We start from the raw sequence: 18822 nt of genomic DNA on the forward strand, positions 1-18822 counted from the left end.
CTCCCCCCCCAGATTGTGGGACATTTAATGAAATGAGATTGAGAGAGAGAGAGAGAGAGAGAGAGAGAGAGAGAGAGAGAGAGAGAGAGAGAGAGAGAGAGAGAGAGAGAGAGAGAATAACGTCCCTTGTAATCTGAGGAGAATGAGAGCAGATGTCACAGTTATATGCCGACATCATGGCCTGGACGCCACAGCAGGAGACCCCTCTCAACCAGATTTAATACCGCCACCCACCCGAGCCTGATGCCAACACAGACCAGAAGACATGCAAGTTACACAGAAAACTGCTCTCTCTCTCTCTCTCTCTCTCTCTCTCTCTCTCTCTCTCTCTCTCTCTCTCTCTCTCTCTCTCTCTCTCTCTCTCTCTCTCTCCCTCCCCATTTTTCTATCTTGTTCTCTCGGTTCATGTCACACTGAGCGTTGGGCATGTGAGTTGTGCACCGTGTGTGCCGCTCGTGTGTTGTGCTGTGGGGTAAAGCCCTGGGCCCTCATTTATCAACGTTGCGTACGCACAGATATGTGCGTAACCCGTGCGTACGATCATTTCTAAGCAAAGTGTGGGACTTATCAATTTGAACTTGCGCTTGACTTTGTGCGTATATTTACGCACAGCTCCGACCGTGCGTACCTGGCGCCCGGTGGTAGAATATGAATATTGCAACGCGGAAATAAGCTTCCATGCATTAGTTTCAACACTGGCGTGTTCTGTATGGCCCGTAATTCATTATAGTTCATTGTAAAATAGCGACAGTAGTGTAATTATTGTCAAACCCTATAAATATAGCATTTGGAATAGGTCTTTCTCTCCGAATGAATGCAGCATGGTTTATATATAGCGTTATCGGGTGCACTGACTGCGCTCGCGGGGAACTTTTTTCAGAGATAGCAGATAGGGATGAATGAATGAGGGGCAGTCTAATTGCAGAGAGAACATAATATTAACTAGAGTCCACTACCAGAGACACCTCCTTCATTTGTACCGCAATTTGGGACCCAAATTGGAGCTATAAGCGTATAGCCTTTTCCGTGCTTATTTGAGAAGGGTCCAGCTGCATAACCGGAGAGCAACTTATACTATTTTGAGAGAGACAGACAGCAGAGAGACAGACGGACAGACAGATAGACACTGTTCCACAGTGTGTGTGTGTGTGTGTGTGTGTGTGTGTGTGTGTGTGTGTGTGTGTGTGTGTGTGTGTGTGTGTGTGTGTGTGTGTGTGTGTGTGTGTGTGTGTGTGTGTGTGTGTGACTACTAGAGAGTAGAGACTCCCCCCCCCCTCTGGACCACCTCCTAGTAGAGACTTTGCCCCCCCCCCCCCCCCCTCTGGACCACCTCCTAGTAGAGACCCCCCCCCCCCCTCTGGACCACCTCCTAGTTGAGACCCCCCCCTCTGGACCACCTCCTAGTAGAGCCTCACCCCCCCCCTCCTCTGGACCACCTTCTAGTAGAGACTCCCCCCCCCCCTCTGGACCACCTCCTAGTAGAGACTCACCCCACCCCCCCCCCCCCCCCCTCTGGTCCACCTCCTAGTAGAGATAGTATGACCGGCTGCGAGGAGGAGGGGGAATTGCAACCACCGCAAGCAAAACTTAAGCTTATAAAACGATTTAATATGCTAAACTTCGTTTTAAATTCTTTAATTCACATTTGTTTATTTCATAAAGATTTTCCCGATTCTACCTGCCCCGACCAGATCCCTGACTCTGTTGCGATACAGATGAATTATCTACTCAGAATAGTATAAAGTGGCTATCTTTTATGCTGTAGATCACTGCTGGTACGTGCGTGCAGAACCTTTATTTCAGCGGGGACTGTATGTGTTTATTTGACGTTACAATATATGTGTGTATTAAAAGACGGAGCTGTCTTTTATTGTAATATAATAATTATTCATATAAAAAATGTATAGGCTACCTAATACCGACATCAAAATAGATTGTATGCCTCTATGAATCATATTAAACCATGCAGGTAGAAAATTGACGGATAACTTTAATCCCTGGGTATTAATCGAACGTTAATGAACAAAATGAAGAAAGGCATTCATATTCCAGCATGCATTAATGACACCAACGGGCCACGGCAAACAGTGGTTAACGGTCTTTATTAGTGTTTGCGGTGCCCAGGCAGCAATGGTCTTTTAAGAAGTTAATAGATATAATATCCGACATCACCGTGTACATGTCTGTCAGCCTGTCGTGTATTTCTCCCATAACACGCTTTCGCTCGGTTTAGTAAATTTTTCCACATTTCATGGAGGTGTTCATTATCGTATATGGTTAATTACGGGCGGTTCTATATGCAAATACTTAAAATCGTGCACAAGCGTGGAGTGTAGAACAAGTGGCATTTATCAACACAGAGTACTTGCCGGTGTGCGTGGGACACGTCTATCCACGTGTGATAAATCCAGATTTTTCTGTGCGTACACACATTCTAAATTCTGTGCTTACGAATGAAAGTAGAACACTTTCTAAGAACTGTTGATAAATGAGGGCCCTGGTGACGTCACGGCAGACAGACAGTGGAATTGATCCCTGGCAGCTGCGGCCGCCGCTCGTTAGCAGCGCGACGTGACGGAAAACAATCTGATCTCCTCCCTCTGCTCCTCCTCCTCCTCCTCCTCACATACCTCTCTCCACACCTCTCTAATCTCTCCACCTACTGTACCCACATCTTCAACCCCCACCCACCCGACGCATCTGTACGAAAAGACCTTCTGAGATGCGACGTACACAGGATGAAAAATCGAACGTCTGCGCTGACAAAATTATATGCATAGTGGAATTTACTCTGGAATATTACTAAAGCTATTGGGAATCTTAAGACCTTTGCTTGTGTTAGAGGAGTGGTTCCCTCTCTCCCCTACCCCCTCGCCCCTTCTCTCTCTCCCCATCTCACTCTTTCTGTCATTATCTACAACTCTAACTCCCTCTATTCTCTCTCCACGGTTTAAAAAAGCCTCTGTATTCAGATGTTCAGTCCAGCACTCTGCATGGTGGACATACAGGCAATCAGCCAGCCCACACACAACATTTCCTTCTGCTCCAAAAAGCAGAGAAAATAGAGGGGAAGAAGGGGGATAGTGAGTCAGAGAGCAGAGAAATAGAGAGAATGTTTGCTGTCGTTATATGAAGCATTTTGTGTAAATTTCTTATTTTTTACCTAATCAACACTCAAAATATTATTGCTGCCATGATAGAACTATTGAATATAAATGTAAGATGCAATGTGTATGGTTTTCCGATCATTTGGCACAAGGACCGCGGAGACTCAACCACGTACAGTTACGTGAAATATGCAAGCAATTTAGAGTCGCCTACACGCATCTCTTGCCCTCAGGCTGCATGGACATTGAGGGCCACATTTCTGGTATTGATAATATCAATCCAGTTGAACTGAGAACATGAGTAAGAGAGTAGAGTACTAAGTAGAGGGAGACACTGCGGGACAGTGAGAGGGGAGGAAGCCAGTGAGAGAGCAGGTCCAAACATCTGTCTAAGGAGGACAGATTGGTTGGCCCTGGCTACTGGGTCAGTGACACCAAGTGACATGGGCTTTGGTGACGTCATCCCTCTCTTCTCCTCTCCTGTCCTCTCCTGTCCTGTCCTGTCCTGTCCTGTCCTGTCCTGTCCTGTCCTGTCCTGTCCTGTCCTGTCCTGTCCTGTCCTGTCCTGTCCTCTCCTCTCCTCTCCTCTCCTCTCCTCTCCTCTCCTCTCCTCTCCTCTCCTCTCCTCTCCTCTCCTCATCTCAGCTGAACAGCATATGGCCGTTTACCAGGCGTGCTCGGAGACCTCACAGGGATGCACTCTCCTGGACTTAATGCAGCAGATAAAACTCTGACATCTGCTCGTCCTACTTACCACCGCTGCACAATCTGCAGCTCTCCGCTCAGGCCCCTGCGCCTCGTCCATGAATTAACACACTTGTCCATTCCCTCATCCGTCCCTCATCACCGACATTCGGCCTCCATCACCAATGATCAAAAATGCCACTTCAATCGGTCCCATGGACTCATCAAAAGCCATTAGGCACAGGGTTTATCATCACATGGGCCATGCCATGGGATCCATGAAGGTCAAGTCAGGCGTATGAAAAGACACATAATGTGTATGAACATAGAAACACATCCATGTGTGCAAATAAAGGTCACTGCTCTGCGTGGAACATTTAACTTGTGACTGTACATAATGCAGTCGGATACATGCAACTCTATAGTCTCTGAAGAGAGACAAAGCTATCAGTTAGTTTGTTTCTCACATAAATCTTATTCCCACTGTGTTTGTCTCCCATAACACTTTGTCTCCGGCGAGAGAGGCAAATCAATTAATGCAGAGAGCTTTGGAGGTCAACGCAAAAGGAGGACCAATCCTCCCCCCATCGATTGAGATATACCGCCATCCCTGCCCTCTTTCTCCCTTTCGCTCTCTGCCTCCTCTAAAGCACAATGTTCATTATGGAATGCAGATTGTGTTCTAAATGAAGCGACAAGGCTGACTCATAACAACCTCCCCTATTTCAGCTTCTACTGCACTGTGCCAAACTCCTGCCAAACTGTACTAGTGACCAGCTGAGCAAATGGCTGAATCAGTTACAGCATCAGACCACCGATACACGGTAAAGTCACAGATACGGTAATATTAAGAACATATACTATATATACCACTCCATGGTAAATATGATTCTTTGATGAATCATTTAATCAGATCAAATTATTGGGGGAGCCTGCTGTCGCTCATCATAAATAGATCAATACAGTCCGTATTAATTAATGTAGTGTTTTCCCCCTCCCAAATGTAGCCAAGAGTAAAGACCCTAACCCTATCAAAACAGCAGTCAAAGTGTATATTTTCAGCACTACGTTTGTTTACCAATGATTTGAAGTGTTATTAGTGAAATATGAGTTTATCTCAGCACATTGAGTCGGAAACCGGCAGATATTGACGCGAGGAAATGGCGCAGCCAAAAGTGAGGCCATGGTTACACTGGGCTAAAACAGCAACGTTCTATTTTCGAATGATTACGTTTGCATGTCCAAGTTAAAAAGAAACACAGTTTTGGCAGGAAAATGCGTTTTCCTAGTGGCAACGCTCAAAGGGTGTTTTCGTCCACAACGCCAGTTTCCCACCCACGGCTTCCCTCCCCCTAACCCAGCCAAACGAGTTAGTATAGCGATCAGCCCAAGCCAAGGCAATGCTGACTCCGGGGCGCCTGGTGGTACTAAATCCAGATTGAACTCTGCCATTGGAAAGAAGAGATTTGGCCTGATCCATAGATGTATGACTTGGCCATAATAAGGTCATTTATAAAGGCCTGATATTCTATATTCATATTTCAAATTGCATGTGTCCAGATGGCAAACTTGACTGTATCTATAAAAAATATTGTATCTACAAAAAAAACTGTAAATCGTCTGCCCTTTATTGATTTGATTAGATTTGACAAATTACAAATAATTTATATTCTCCTTTGGTTCATTACAATTTACTCAAGCATAGTAACAGACACAATATTTCTGACACTGGGAATACATTCCCTGAGGTCCATAGATGTCACTTGCTGAAATACAGCAAACACGTGGGCCGGAATCCACAGAGGCTTTGCTCGCGTTTTCCGAAGCAAAGCCGGCGCATTTCGCTCTCAAATGAATGAAATTAGGTTGCTCATGCGTAACATATGGCTTTGCGTCCGTGCAATTGGCGTATATTTAAATGAGGTAATATGGGCGGAAAATCTCCCCTTTCTATGTAAATGAGCCTCTAAACAGGTGATCATGGCAGCAGTAATTGTAGCAGACCGTGAAATAATATAGAATATCTCGAACGACAATATCAAATCAAGATATTGAGCATTGTACTTATTTAAATATCGTTATATAACGTTGTGGGCTTGTACTTATTTAAATATCGTTATATAACGTTGTGGGCTTTGGCTTAATGCTCGTATAAACATAATCTAATTTGAGCGACAAATATAAAGCCACATGCAGAGATATATCGCTATAGTGGCTGTATACAGCGTATTGGGACGTTACGTTACGTATTGGAACGGAGAGAAAGTTACCGTTAGTTGGGGAAGAAAAAGTGAGAGAGAGAGGAGAGTTGTTTTTTGCTACAACGCTGTATGGTAACGTTGGTGAAGTGAATTACCAGTTAAAAATGGTATCGTAATATCGCCAAAGCCAGGAGAAGTGCAGTGACATACTCCAACACCGAAGACCAGCGTTTTGGACTATAGGAACACGGTCCGTACGAGGCCCCCCTATCCAGCGACTTATACCCGACTGGTTGCATGTAAATTTGATTAGCCCCAGTTTAATGTTACACATTAAATGTAATAATTCAACTCGGGTTCATATCCCTGTCCCCTCCAGTTAATAAGAGTGTCCGCCATTTTGTGTACATTTAATATTGGTTAATATATCATTTAGTATTTGCCAAGCTCATTATTTAAATACAGTCAGGGTTGTGTAGCCCCTCAGCTACAGTCTGTTTGTTATTTCTTCCCTATAAGCAACCTTAGGTTTTATGAAAGGCGCTATATAAAACGAAGTTATTATTATTATTATTATTATTATTATTATTATTATTATTATTATTATTATTATTATTATTATTATTATTATTATTATTATTATTATTATATAAAATTAATAATGAATTAATAATAACCTTCACTAGAATATAATCTAATTATTAAATCAAATATAGGCCAGGGCCCTCATTTATCAAATTTTCTTAGAAAGTATTCTACTTCCGTTCGTAAGCACAGACTTTAGAATGTGTGCACGCACAAAAAAAACGGGATTTATCACACGTGCGTACACAGGTCCTACGCACAGTTGTCTTGATAAATATCACCTTGCTCCTAAGCTGGAGCTCGTGCACTGTTTTAAGTATTTGCATACCAGAACCGCCCCGATTAACCATATACCCGCCTCCTCACTAACACCCGGTCCCGCGAACACATCACTCCTGTCCTCCACTCCCTCCACTGGCTCCCCATCAAACACCGCATTAACTTTAAAACACTACTCCTCACCTTCAAAGCCCTCCACAGCCTGGCCCCCCCCTACCTGACTGATCTCCTTCTCCCCTACCGCCCAACCCGTTCCCTCCGGTCCTCCTCCACTGCCTCCCTCACTGTCCCGACATCCAAGCTCAAAAACTTCGGAGATCGGGCCTTCTCCCGCACTGCACCCCGACTCTGGAACTCCCTCCCCCAGTCCATCAGAGACTCCCCTACACTCTCCACCTTCAAAGCTCGCCTCAAAACCCACCTGTTCTCCCTTGCCTTCAACCCCCCCCACCCCTAAACCCCCCCCTCCCCTCCAACCTGATCGATATGTCTCTAGTCTTTTTTTTGTGCCATCAGGCTGTCTCCCCCGTTCCCCCCATGGTCTCATGTTCCTTTGTTTTTGTTTCTTTGTTGTTTTGTTTTGTTTCTTTGCTTTCGCCTCTTTGTTTGTACCCCTGCTCCCGACTACTGTCAGCGACTTCGGGTTATTGAGAAGCGCTATATAAATTAAATGAATTATTATTTATTATTTATATACGGTAATGGAACACCCCCATGAAATGTGGAAAAGTGGACTGACCCGAGCGAACTCTGAGAGACTTCACTGAGAGCGAGATTGATCACCGAGGTCCAACCAACAAATTGAACGTATACAGCATTTCCCGTTGTGAACAATCTTATTTGGAAGCATGACACACAGAATAATAGTATTTAGCGTTTTATTTTAAACAATATTTAATCGTATGATTATAGATATTTTTTGAGAATAAATAAATCCAATGAAGTTGCCAAGTTCACAGACAACTCCGCTGAGGAGGAGGGAGTGTGTAGACTATCTTCGGTGCGCCGGGAGCCAAGGATGTTGACTGACCCAGTCCTGCTACAGAACCAGCACATTGACAGAAATAAATGACAAGCTGACCCGACATTAAGCACAATTTCAGCACGCCAACTCTGCGCTCTACAATGCCTATTATGTGCGCTCGTCATGAGCCCGTGGTTCTGGTCAGAGTCATTATGGCTTCAGTGGATAACCCTGATCTGCATTTAAGTGATGTTTGAGATACCCCAGTAATAACATTACAATTGAATTAAATACAATTAGGCCTGAATGAGACTCCGGCCACCGGCACATTATCAGCCAAAATGCGCATCGCAGATTATCTGTACATTGACCGAGTGGAATCCCGTTCACATTACTGGATTTGTTTATTGATGGAGCAAACTCTGAGAGATTGTTCACAGAGGCGCTGCCGAATCAAGATATAATATGATGTGTATAATATAATGTGTGTAGAAGCATATGATACAATCTATTTTGTTGTTGGTATTAGGTAGCCTATATGAATTACATATAATAGCAGCCAGCCTACATTATGCAACAGTAACATGCGCATATATAATAACACACAGCCCTGCGAAGCCTGCATACAGTAAACTAACTTGATCATTAATCTAGCTGTTGTATCTTTACGCTTATGAAAACATTAAATAATATGTATAGGCTATAGGCCGTCGCTTTAGCCTATATTCTCAAATTGCATTTAATGGCTATCCGAGTCCTTGATATCCTCGCGGATGGACCAGTATACCTTTATATCATATCATATTCATATTCATATCATAGTTTACTCTATCAGCCTACCAGCATGTAATACGTTCTTTGTTAGAACTCAACTCGTTATTATTTTGCGCATAGATTGCAGAAATACGGGAAAGTTTTGATTTATATTTAAAAGGCTTTGACACAAAACTAAATAAGTGGAATTTTGAAGCTGCAAGCAGAATACAAGTCATATCACCCACACGATATATGCTACCTGTATCCAGAGCATGTATGCTTTTCATTCATTTAAGACACATTTATTGCAAGGGTTTTGTATACACATAAACTCAACAAATAACCTCTGTTCTCGTTGCAATGCGTTTAAAATTCTTTCTTATACAGTAGGAAGGGGGAAGAACACTATATCGTGGGTTTTCATATGACTTGTATTCTGCTTACAGCTTCGAAATTCCACTTGTTTCGTTTAACAATGGCAAAGCCTTTTAAATATAATCAAAACGTTCCTGTATTTCTGCAATCTATGCGCAAAATAATAACGAGTTGAGTTACGCGGAGCGCAGTCAGTACACCCCGTATATTCCGATAACGCTATATATAAACCATGCTGCATTCATTCAGAAGGAAATACCTATTATTCCAAATGCTATTTATAGGGTTTTGACCATAATTACACTACTGTTGCTATTTTACAATTAACTATAATGAATTACGGGGGTCATACAGAACACGTCAGTCAAACTAATGAACGAAAGCATATTTCCATGTTGAAACTAATGCATGAAACTGATGAGAGCATATGCCGTCCGTCTGCAGTATCCATATTCTACCGCCAGGCTGGGCCCTCATTCATCAACGTTGCGTACGCACAGATATGTGCTTAACCCGTGCGTACAACCATTTCTAAGCAAAGTGTGGGATTTATCAATTTGAACGTGAACTTGACTTTGTGCTTATGTCTACGCATAGCCCAGAGCATGCGTAGCTGACGCCCTGTGGTAGAATATGGGGACTGCAGACGGACGGCATAGCTCTCATCAGTTACATGCATTAGTTTCAACCAGGGGCGGATTTAGGATTGTAGGAGATCCGGGGCTTAGCCCAGATGGGCCCCTTTTTGTTTATTATTTTTTTAATTAATTTAATTTAATTTTTTTTTTTTTTTTTTTTTGCAGGCAAGGGGTGGTTTGGAGGGGGTCCGGCATGATCTCTCAGGGGGGGTCCGGCATGACCCCCTCCACGACAGAATTTTTTTGAATTTAATGAACCTGTACGTGCAATTTCCTGCAATATAGAGCCTTCAATCTTGACCAATAAAGCTGCTCTTTTCACTATAAAACTCAGTTAACCATAACGTAGTTATGGTTAGATTTATATATTGGGGGGGGGATATATCATATTTTTCATATAATCAAAAAGTGGTGGAGCAAGATCATACCTTTGCTCCCCCAAGTTCAATAGTGGGAGAGCAGAGATGCTCCGAATGCTCTTATGGCCAGGCGTCTATGATTCACTGATACAAAGTAAAATAGTGCAGTGCAATAAAATAGTTAGTAAAATAGAATAAAATAATGCAATAGTGCATTGCAATAAAATAGTTATCATCGTATTTTTTCGGGAGGCTGGTAAGGAGTGCATTACAGTAGTCAAGTTGGCTTGAGATAAAGGCATGGATCTGGTTTTCAGCATCCCTTTGATTTATAAATGGCCGTACTTTAGCTATGTTTCTAAGGTGGAAGAATTACGTTTTTGTCAACTTGTTGATTGTGATTTAAAGCTTAGGTCTGAGTCTACCATAACACCAATACTTAACTCACTCAAATACAGTTAGCAGCTGGATAGACCACAGATGGAAATTAGCTTCTGCTAAATCTGGTGCAAACATATTTTCATGTAACAATGATGAACTGTAAAAAAAAAAAAAAAAAAAAAAAAGTTTTTATTTTTTTTATTTTTTTTTATTTTTTTTTAAATAGATTCGGGGCTTTTCAGAATACATCCGGGGCTTGAGCCCAGGTAGCCACCCCCTAGCTCCGCCCCTGGTTTCAACGCGGAAATAAGCTTGACTGACGTGTTCTGTATGACCCCCGTAATTCATTATAGTTCATTGTGAAATAGCGATATTAGTGTAATTATTGTCAAACCCTAAATAGCATGTGGAATAGGTCTTTCTCTCCGAATGAATGCAGGTTTATATATAGCGTTATCGGGTGCACTACTGCGCTCGCAGGAACTGTTTTCAGAGATAGCATCAGATAGGGATGAATGAATGAATGAGGGGCAGTCTAATTGCAGAGAGAACATAATATTAACTAGAGTCCACTACCCGAGACACCTCCTTCATTTGTACCGCAATTTGGGACCCAAATTGGAGCTATAAGCTTAAAAGCTTTTCCGTGCTTATTTGAGAAGGTCCAGCTGCAGAGCCGGAGAGACAGACAGCAGAGCGACAGACAGACAGACAGTGTGTGTGTGTGTGTGTGTGTGTGTGTGTGTGTGTGTGTGTGTGTGTGTGTGTGTGTGTGTGTGTGTGTGTGTGTGTGTGTGTGTGTGTGTGTGTGTGTGTGTGTGTGTGTGTGTGTGTGTGTGTGTGTGTGACCACTAGTCTCCTAGTAGAGACCCCCCCCCCCCCCCCCTCTGGACCACCTCCTAGTAGAGACTCACCCCCCCCCCCTCTGGACCACCTCCTAGTAGAGACCCCCCCCCCCCCCCCCCCTGGACCACCTCCTAGTAGAGACTGTACGACCGGCTGCAATGAGGAGGGGGAATTGCAACCACCGCAAGCAAAACTTAATCCTTTCACTGCAGTACACGGCTGTAACCAGAAAAGTCAAGTCATTAATCCTCATCTTCGTCTTCTTCCTAGAGAAGTCTCTACTAGGAGGTGGTCCAGGGGGGGGTCTCTACTAGGAGGTGGTCCAGAGGGGGGGGGGGGGGGGGGGGGGGCTGAGTCTCTACTAGGAGACTAGTAGTCACACACACGCACGCACACACACACACACACACACACACACACACACACACACACATACACACACACACACACACACACACACACACACACACACACACACACACACACTGTGGAACAGTGTCTGTCTGTCTGTCTGTCTCTCTGCTGTCTCTCTCAAAATAGTATAAGTGCTATCTTGGCCCTGAGAGTTGCTCTCCGGCTCTGCAGCTGGACCCTTCTCAAATCAGCACGAAAAAATCTATAAGCTTATAAAACAATTTAATATGCTAAACTTCGTTTTAAATTCTTTAATTCACATTTGTTTATTTCATAAAGATTTTCCCGACATAATGCTACCTGCCCCGACCAGATCCGTGACTCTGTTGCGATACAGATGAATTATCTACTCAGAATAGTATTATAAAGTGGCTATCTTTTATGCTGTAGATCACTGCTGGTATGTGCGTGCAGAACCTTTATTTCAGCGGGGACTGTATATTTATTTGACGTTACTGTACAATATATGTGTGTATTAAAAGACGGAGCTGTCTTTTATTGTAATATAATAATTATTAATATTAAAAATAAATGAAGAAAGGCATTCTTATTCCAGCATGCATTAATGACACCAACGGGCAACGGCAAAACAGTGGTTAATGGTCTTTATTAGTGTTTGCAGTGTCCAGGCAGCAATGGTCTTTTAGGAAGTTAATAGATATAATATCCGACATCACCGTGTACAACACGCTTCCCTCGGCTTAGTCCACTTTTCCACATTTCATGGGGGTGTTCCATTACCGTATATGGTTAATCGGGGCGGTTCTGGTATGCAAATACTTAAAACAGTGCACAAGCTCCAGCTTAGGAGCAAGGTGATATTTATCAAGATAACTGTGCGTAGGACCTGTGTACGCACATGTGATAAATCCCGCTTTTTTTGTGCGTGCACACATTCTAAATTCTGTGCTTACGTATGAAAATAGAATACTTTCTAAGAAAAATTGATGAGGGCCCAGGTACGCATGCCCTGAGCTGAGCGTAAATATACGCACAAAGTCAAGTTCACGTTCAAATTGATAAGTCACACACGAAAGTATTCTGTACTTCTGTATGACAACTATTAAAGAACTTGAACTTGAACTTTGCTTAGAAATGATCGTACGCATGGGTTACGCACATATCTGTGCGTACGTAACGTTGATAAATGAGGGCCCTGGCCTATATCAGATTTCATTTAGATTATAGTGAAGGAGACGAGTTCTTATTAATACATTTTTTATTTAATAATAATAATAACTTCAGAATAATAATAATAATGACATTGCATTACTGCTGACCAGCATCTATATCAGAAATAAATGTTTACTGTATTGATCATCATCTCAGAAGCAAGCATTTGAAATGTCAGATAGCCTTATTTCTAAATCACGAGTTGCGAAGGCTATTGGCACTTGGCTTTATATTTCTCGAACAAGTTAGATACTGTTCATAACTCATAAGATCTATTTTCTTTAGTATTCCGTTCATTTTGTATTGTATTTCGTTTACTTCGTAATGTATAGAGGAGTGCAAAATAATATAATCTTTATTGTCATTGTTGGTCCAACGAAATTGAGTTTAGAGCATCACCACATACAAACATACTGAATATAGCATGTATAAATAATAACATCAATAATATAATATAAAGGTCCCAAGTGCAATAGTGCTAGTGCAAGTATGACAGTCCAGTTGAGTTAATGGATGGAGTGATTTCTTGATTTCTAATTTCTTTTCTTTTTTTGGACAGCGCGCTAAACTTGACAGCACGCTACATTTCGACACACATTTCTGCCAAGAGTGCTGTCAAGAGTGCAGAGTGCAGACTGCTCGCAGCCACACATATTGGGCGTGTCTGCGCTGGTATCTCATCGAGCAATGTGCTTCCGTGGATACCTCGCAGACGCAGAGCAGGCTCCGCGAATGCAATTTGCTTCGCGCAATCCATTCTCTGTGGATTCCGCCCTTGGTGATTGATATTCTAATCTGTTTAAATTATTCAACAGAACTAAATGCACTCAACATGCCACGGATGCACACAGTAGCTACATCAAGGACGATGCTCGATCCTCTAATCCCTCTCACATTTACATGCTGAATGTTAACATTACCTGAGAAATGTGCCAAATCAACCAAATTGTTTCCCCACAATCCCACATCATATACTGTATATTGAGTTAAAGCAGTTACACAACAGCACACACAGTTAGAAAAAATACAGCCAGGGACCAATGCAATCCATTTCCATCTCTTGAGGGACATTGCTTTCCTGGCAGTGCCTGTCTGGGGCATCCATCAAGTACAGACTGAGGCTCTCAGTTTCAAACACACAGCCCTCAGATTCTGTCACTAATCCAACCCACCTCCCTCTCACTCATTGTCATCCCTCCACCCCACCCCGCCCGACCGTGTCCACCCCCTCTACCCACTGGCTTGGCAGAGGCCCCCTCTAAATGCAGAGAACATCACATTAGTGTCCCCTCAATGTCTTGGCCTCCATCCCCCACAGAGACAGAGTGCTGTAAATGGGATGGATTTACACTGATCTCTGTGTGTTGGGTGTTTAAGGGTTAGGATTACTGATTACAGTGTTACAGGGTTAGGGGCCCCCCAGGGCTGTGTTCTGAGTCCCCTCCTCTACTCCCTGTACACACACGACTGTGTGGCTCAGCGGAGTAGCAATACAATCATCAAATTTGCTGACGACACAGTGGTGGTGGGCCTGATCTCTGCCAACGACGAGAGGGCCTACCTGGAAGAGGTCAAGGTCCTGGCGGGATGGTGCCAGGAAAACAGCCTCTCCCTGAACGTCAGCAAAACAAAGGAGATGATTGTGGACTTCAGGAGGTCGGGGTCAAGGACTACAGCCCCCTCAGCATCGACGGGGCACCGGTTGAGAGAGTCAACAGCTTTAAGTACCTCGGAGCCTACATATCCGAGGACTTGACATGGACCACACACATTGACAGTGTTGTGAAGAAGGCACGACAACGCCTCTACTTCCTCAGGCGCCTAAGGAAGTTCCAAGTCAGTCAGAAGATCCTTAAGAACTTCTACTCATGTACAATAGAGAGCATCTTGACCGGCAACATCACCTCCTGGTTTGGGAATAGCACTGCACAAGACCGAAGCAGACTACAAAGAGTGACACGTTCAGCCGAACGCACAATTGGAGGGGGGCTCCCCACCCTCCAGAACATTTACAACAAGCGTTGCAAGGGCAAGGCTAAGAGAATCATTAAAGACTCCAGTCACCCGAACAACTGCCTCTTTGAACTGCTGCGGTCAGGCAAGCGATACCGGAGTCTCAAGGCGAGCACAGAAAGACTCAGAAGAAGCTTCTATCCCCAGGCCATCAGGCTGCTAAACGAACAATGAACACTACACAACAACAACCACCAAACGCACATAGCACACACATCCACACGCACACACTCACTTTAAACAAACACACTGTAGCACCCACTCCACACACTTTATAGCACACACCCACTTTAAACAAACACACTGTAGCACCCACTCCCCACACTTTATATGTATTGATGAAGGATTGCACTACAACTCGTACACCTTACTGTAAATTGTACCTAAATTGTACCTCATCCCATTTCTGCTTTGCACTATATAGTACTGTACATTAGTACACTGCATAGTATTGTATATTATATGGTAACTCAGAACATTGTACATATGTCTATACCGAACACTGTGACCTCATTTTCTTCTTCTAAATTACATGCTATACTATGTTATTTGATACTATCTTGTCTAGCACAGTCTCTGGAGCGTAACAGTAAGACGCATTTTGTATGAAAGTATTCTGTACTTCTGTATGACAACTATTAAAGAAACTTGAACTTGAACTTAGTGGGTTACAGGGTTAGGATTAGTAATCTATGTGTGTTGGGCAGGGTTAGGGTTAGTAATCTGTGTGTTGGGCAGGGTTAGGATTAGTAATATCTGTGTTGGGCAGGGTTAGGATTAGTAATCTGTGTGTTGGGCATGGTAAGGATTAGTGATCTATGTGTGTTGGGCAGGGTTAGGATTAGTAATATGTGTGTTGGGCATGGTTAGGATTAGTGATCTATGTGTGTTGGGCAGGGTTAGGATTAGTAATCTGTGTGTTGGGCAGGGTTAGGATTAGTAATCTGTGTGTTGGACAGGATTAGGATTCGTAATCTGTGTGTTGGGCATGGTTAGGATTAGTAATCTGTGTGTTGGGCAGGGTTAGGATTAGTAATCTGTGTGTTGGGCATGGTTAGGATTAGTAATCTCTGTGTGTTGGGCAGGGTTAGGATTAGTAATCTGTGTGTGTTGGGCACAGGTTAGGATTAGTAATATGTGTGTTGGGCAAGTTTAGGATTAGTGAGCTATGTGTGTTGGGCAGGGTTAGGATTAGTAATCTCTGTGTGTTGGGCAGGGTTATGATTAGTCATCTCTGTGTGTTGGGCAGGATTAGGATTAGTGATCTGTGTATTGGGCATGGTTAGGATTAGTAATCTCTGTGTTAGGCAGGGTTAGGATTAGTAATCTGTGTGTTGGGCAGGGTTAGGATTAGTAATCTCTGTGTGTTGGGCAGGGTTAGGATTAGTAATCTGTGTGTTGGGCAGGGTTAGGATTAGTAATCTGTGTGTTGGGCATGGTTAGGATTAGTAATCTCTGTGTGTTGGGCAGGGTTAGGATTAGTAATCTCTGTGTGTTGGGCAGGGTTAGGATTAGTGATCTATGTGTGTTGGGCAGGGTTAGGATTAGTAATCTGTGTGTTGGGCAGGGTTAGTGATCTCTGTATGTTGGGTAAGGTTAGTGATCTCTGTGTGCTGGGCGTTGGGCAGGGTTATGATTAGTGATCTGTGTGATTTGGGCAGTGTTAGGATTAGTCATCTCTGTGTGTTGGGCAGGGTTAGGGTTAGTGATCTCAGTATGGTGGGTAGGGTTAGTGATCTCTGTGTGCTGGGCGTTGGGCAGGGTTAGGATTAGTGATATCTGTGTGTTGGGCAGGGTTAGTGTCACAGTCCCAGACTGAGCCCTGTCTGGGGCAGTGGGGACAAGATGAACAGTGGTCTCCTGCCGACCTCTAGCGGGCACCATCAGATGGTGCAGGCTATTATTATATATGTGTTGTTAAGTATGATTAATGTGATATCATTATGCTTGTTGTCGTTGGCTTTCCCTTCCCTTGTGTGATGTCGTCCTCCTGTCTGGTTGTTGTATTTGGTTATGTTTTTTGTGTCTAGTTTGGTGTTTATCTGATTCTGTGTTTTGGCCTGGCTTTTGCCAGGTGTTGTTCATTATAATCAGTCTGTGTATTAAAGTTTGGTCTGTCCTCCCTTCCTTGTAGCGTCATTACCTCTGTTACCCCTGTATCCTGTCGTGTCTCTGTCAACGTCGTCCTTGCACTTTTGTTGTTTTGAGTCAAAGTAAGTGTTTGTTAGTATTCCGTTTTGTGCACTTTGATTTTCGTGTTCTCAGTTCATTTTCCTCAGTGCCAGCTTGGCTGCGCCTTTCGCTATTGTTTTTGCCTTGTAATGTTATCGCTCTCGTGGTTCTACAATAAAGGAACACAGTGTTGAGAAGAGCAATCTACCGTCTCCGTTTCCTCCTTCCATTCCGCATATTGGGTTCTCCTCTCCTTCCCTCGCCACCCCATCGTAACAGGTTAGTGCTCTTTGTGTATTCGGCAGGGTTAGAGTTAGGGTTAGTGTTGGGCAGGGTGGGTGGGTCATGTACTCACCAGGTCCTCATTGTTCAGGGTAGATCGGTTCACCAGGGAGAACGAGATGCCTGCCTTTCGAGCAGCGAGAGTCTGAGCAAGAGCAAGAGAGAGAGATAGAGAGAGAGAGCAAGAGAGAGCGAGCGAGAGAGAGCGAGCGAGAGAGAGAGAGAGGGAGATAGAGAGAGAGACAGAGAGAGAGAGAGAGAGAGAGAGAGAGAGAGAGAGAGAGAGAGAGAGAGAGAGAGAGAGAGAGAGAGAGAGAGAGAGAGATGGAGAGACACAAAGAGACAGATAGAGAGAGAGATAGATAGAGAAAGAGGAGAATGAGTCATAACAGATCCATCCACATTATTTCATTAACAGGTAAAGCTGAGTGTACAGCTGCACTTCCCCCGAGACAGAACTTCTCTAGATAAAACTGTTTGTGAAATAAGAAAAGAAAAGCTGATGAATAATTTAGTGAAACATAAAACATATCCCTGAAAAGAAAAAGAAACAAACATAAAACAAATCAAGCTAAGCTTCTCAGTTTGTCTCACCCTCTGTATCTCCACCCGGCAGCAGCCTGGATCAGATCATGTAATTGGTCCGGTGCGTGTATCTGTCCACAGCAAATCTTGCAAACTACAAGGCTGATTGGTCTAATATTTTTTGTGCACAATTATGACTATTCCTCTTGTGGTTTTGGTGATGCAAGACCTTTTCAGTACTTGTCCTGTAGCCACGAGTCCTAACTCCGCCCGGCGTGACCAGCATAACTGGGGAGTTATGGAAGTGCGCCCGTTTGGGATAACTTTATTTTTTATCTCCACCAGGTAGCAGCACAATACAAGTGATTGAGTGAACAGCACAATCAATTGCAGTGGTGTGTAGTTATTAGACACAAGAGGGGAATTCCTTGAAGTGGACATTAAAATGGTTGCTATATGGTTGACATATCTCCGTAAATGATGTTGTTTTTGCCCCAGAACAACTTCTGGAGTCTGTCAAACATAAGTGGCAAGCTAGCTATTGTTAATGTCACCAGGTATGGTTGTCATGTACAGCCGGATCTCTCTCTCTTTCACAATAATGTTAGCGACTAATGTCTTTTACATTATGGTGAGCCATATCTCACTGGTTATGCTTCTAGGGGCATTTAGCTACCATCGTATGTGTTGTCCCTTACATTATAAAAGGCATGTAATGCAGCAAGGGCATTTGCAATTTTGCATCCTCTTTCATCCATCCAACTTGCCCTACAGTTGTGTCCGTGGATTATGCCTATGCAGTCAAAAGAGGATCGGTAATGCAGCCTTTATCAACTATGCCTCAAAACTATGGAACAAACTACCCCAAAACATCAGGGAAGCCAACTCGCTAGACATCTTTAAAAGACAGCTTAAAACCTATCTCTTTGCTCAGGCATTTCACTGATAGATATCTGAGGAAACATCAGGGATATCCTGACACAACTTGTATTTACCTGCACTATTCTTACCCTGCCTACTCTTATACACTGCCTATCAAATTCATGTGTCGGTTATTGCACTTTTTAC

The 18822-nt window shown here is 43.4% G+C and overlaps 1 protein-coding gene across 1 annotated transcript in view; it reads right to left on the reverse strand.

Annotated features, from left to right (window-relative positions):
* Positions 1-18822, reverse strand: part of LOC311247027 (protein unc-13 homolog C-like) — a gene marked incomplete at both ends in the record, with an annotated part of 325735 nt that overhangs the window by 262552 nt on the left and 44361 nt on the right. The window contains 1 exon segment of the mRNA XM_084337310.1: positions 17303-17374. Coding sequence (XP_084193436.1) covers positions 17303-17374 — 72 coding nt within the window.

This window comes from Notolepis coatsorum (assembly GCF_963971535.1).
Source record: "Notolepis coatsorum genome assembly, chromosome: 20".
In the NCBI taxonomy this organism is placed as follows: domain Eukaryota; kingdom Metazoa; phylum Chordata; class Actinopteri; order Aulopiformes; family Paralepididae; genus Notolepis; species Notolepis coatsorum.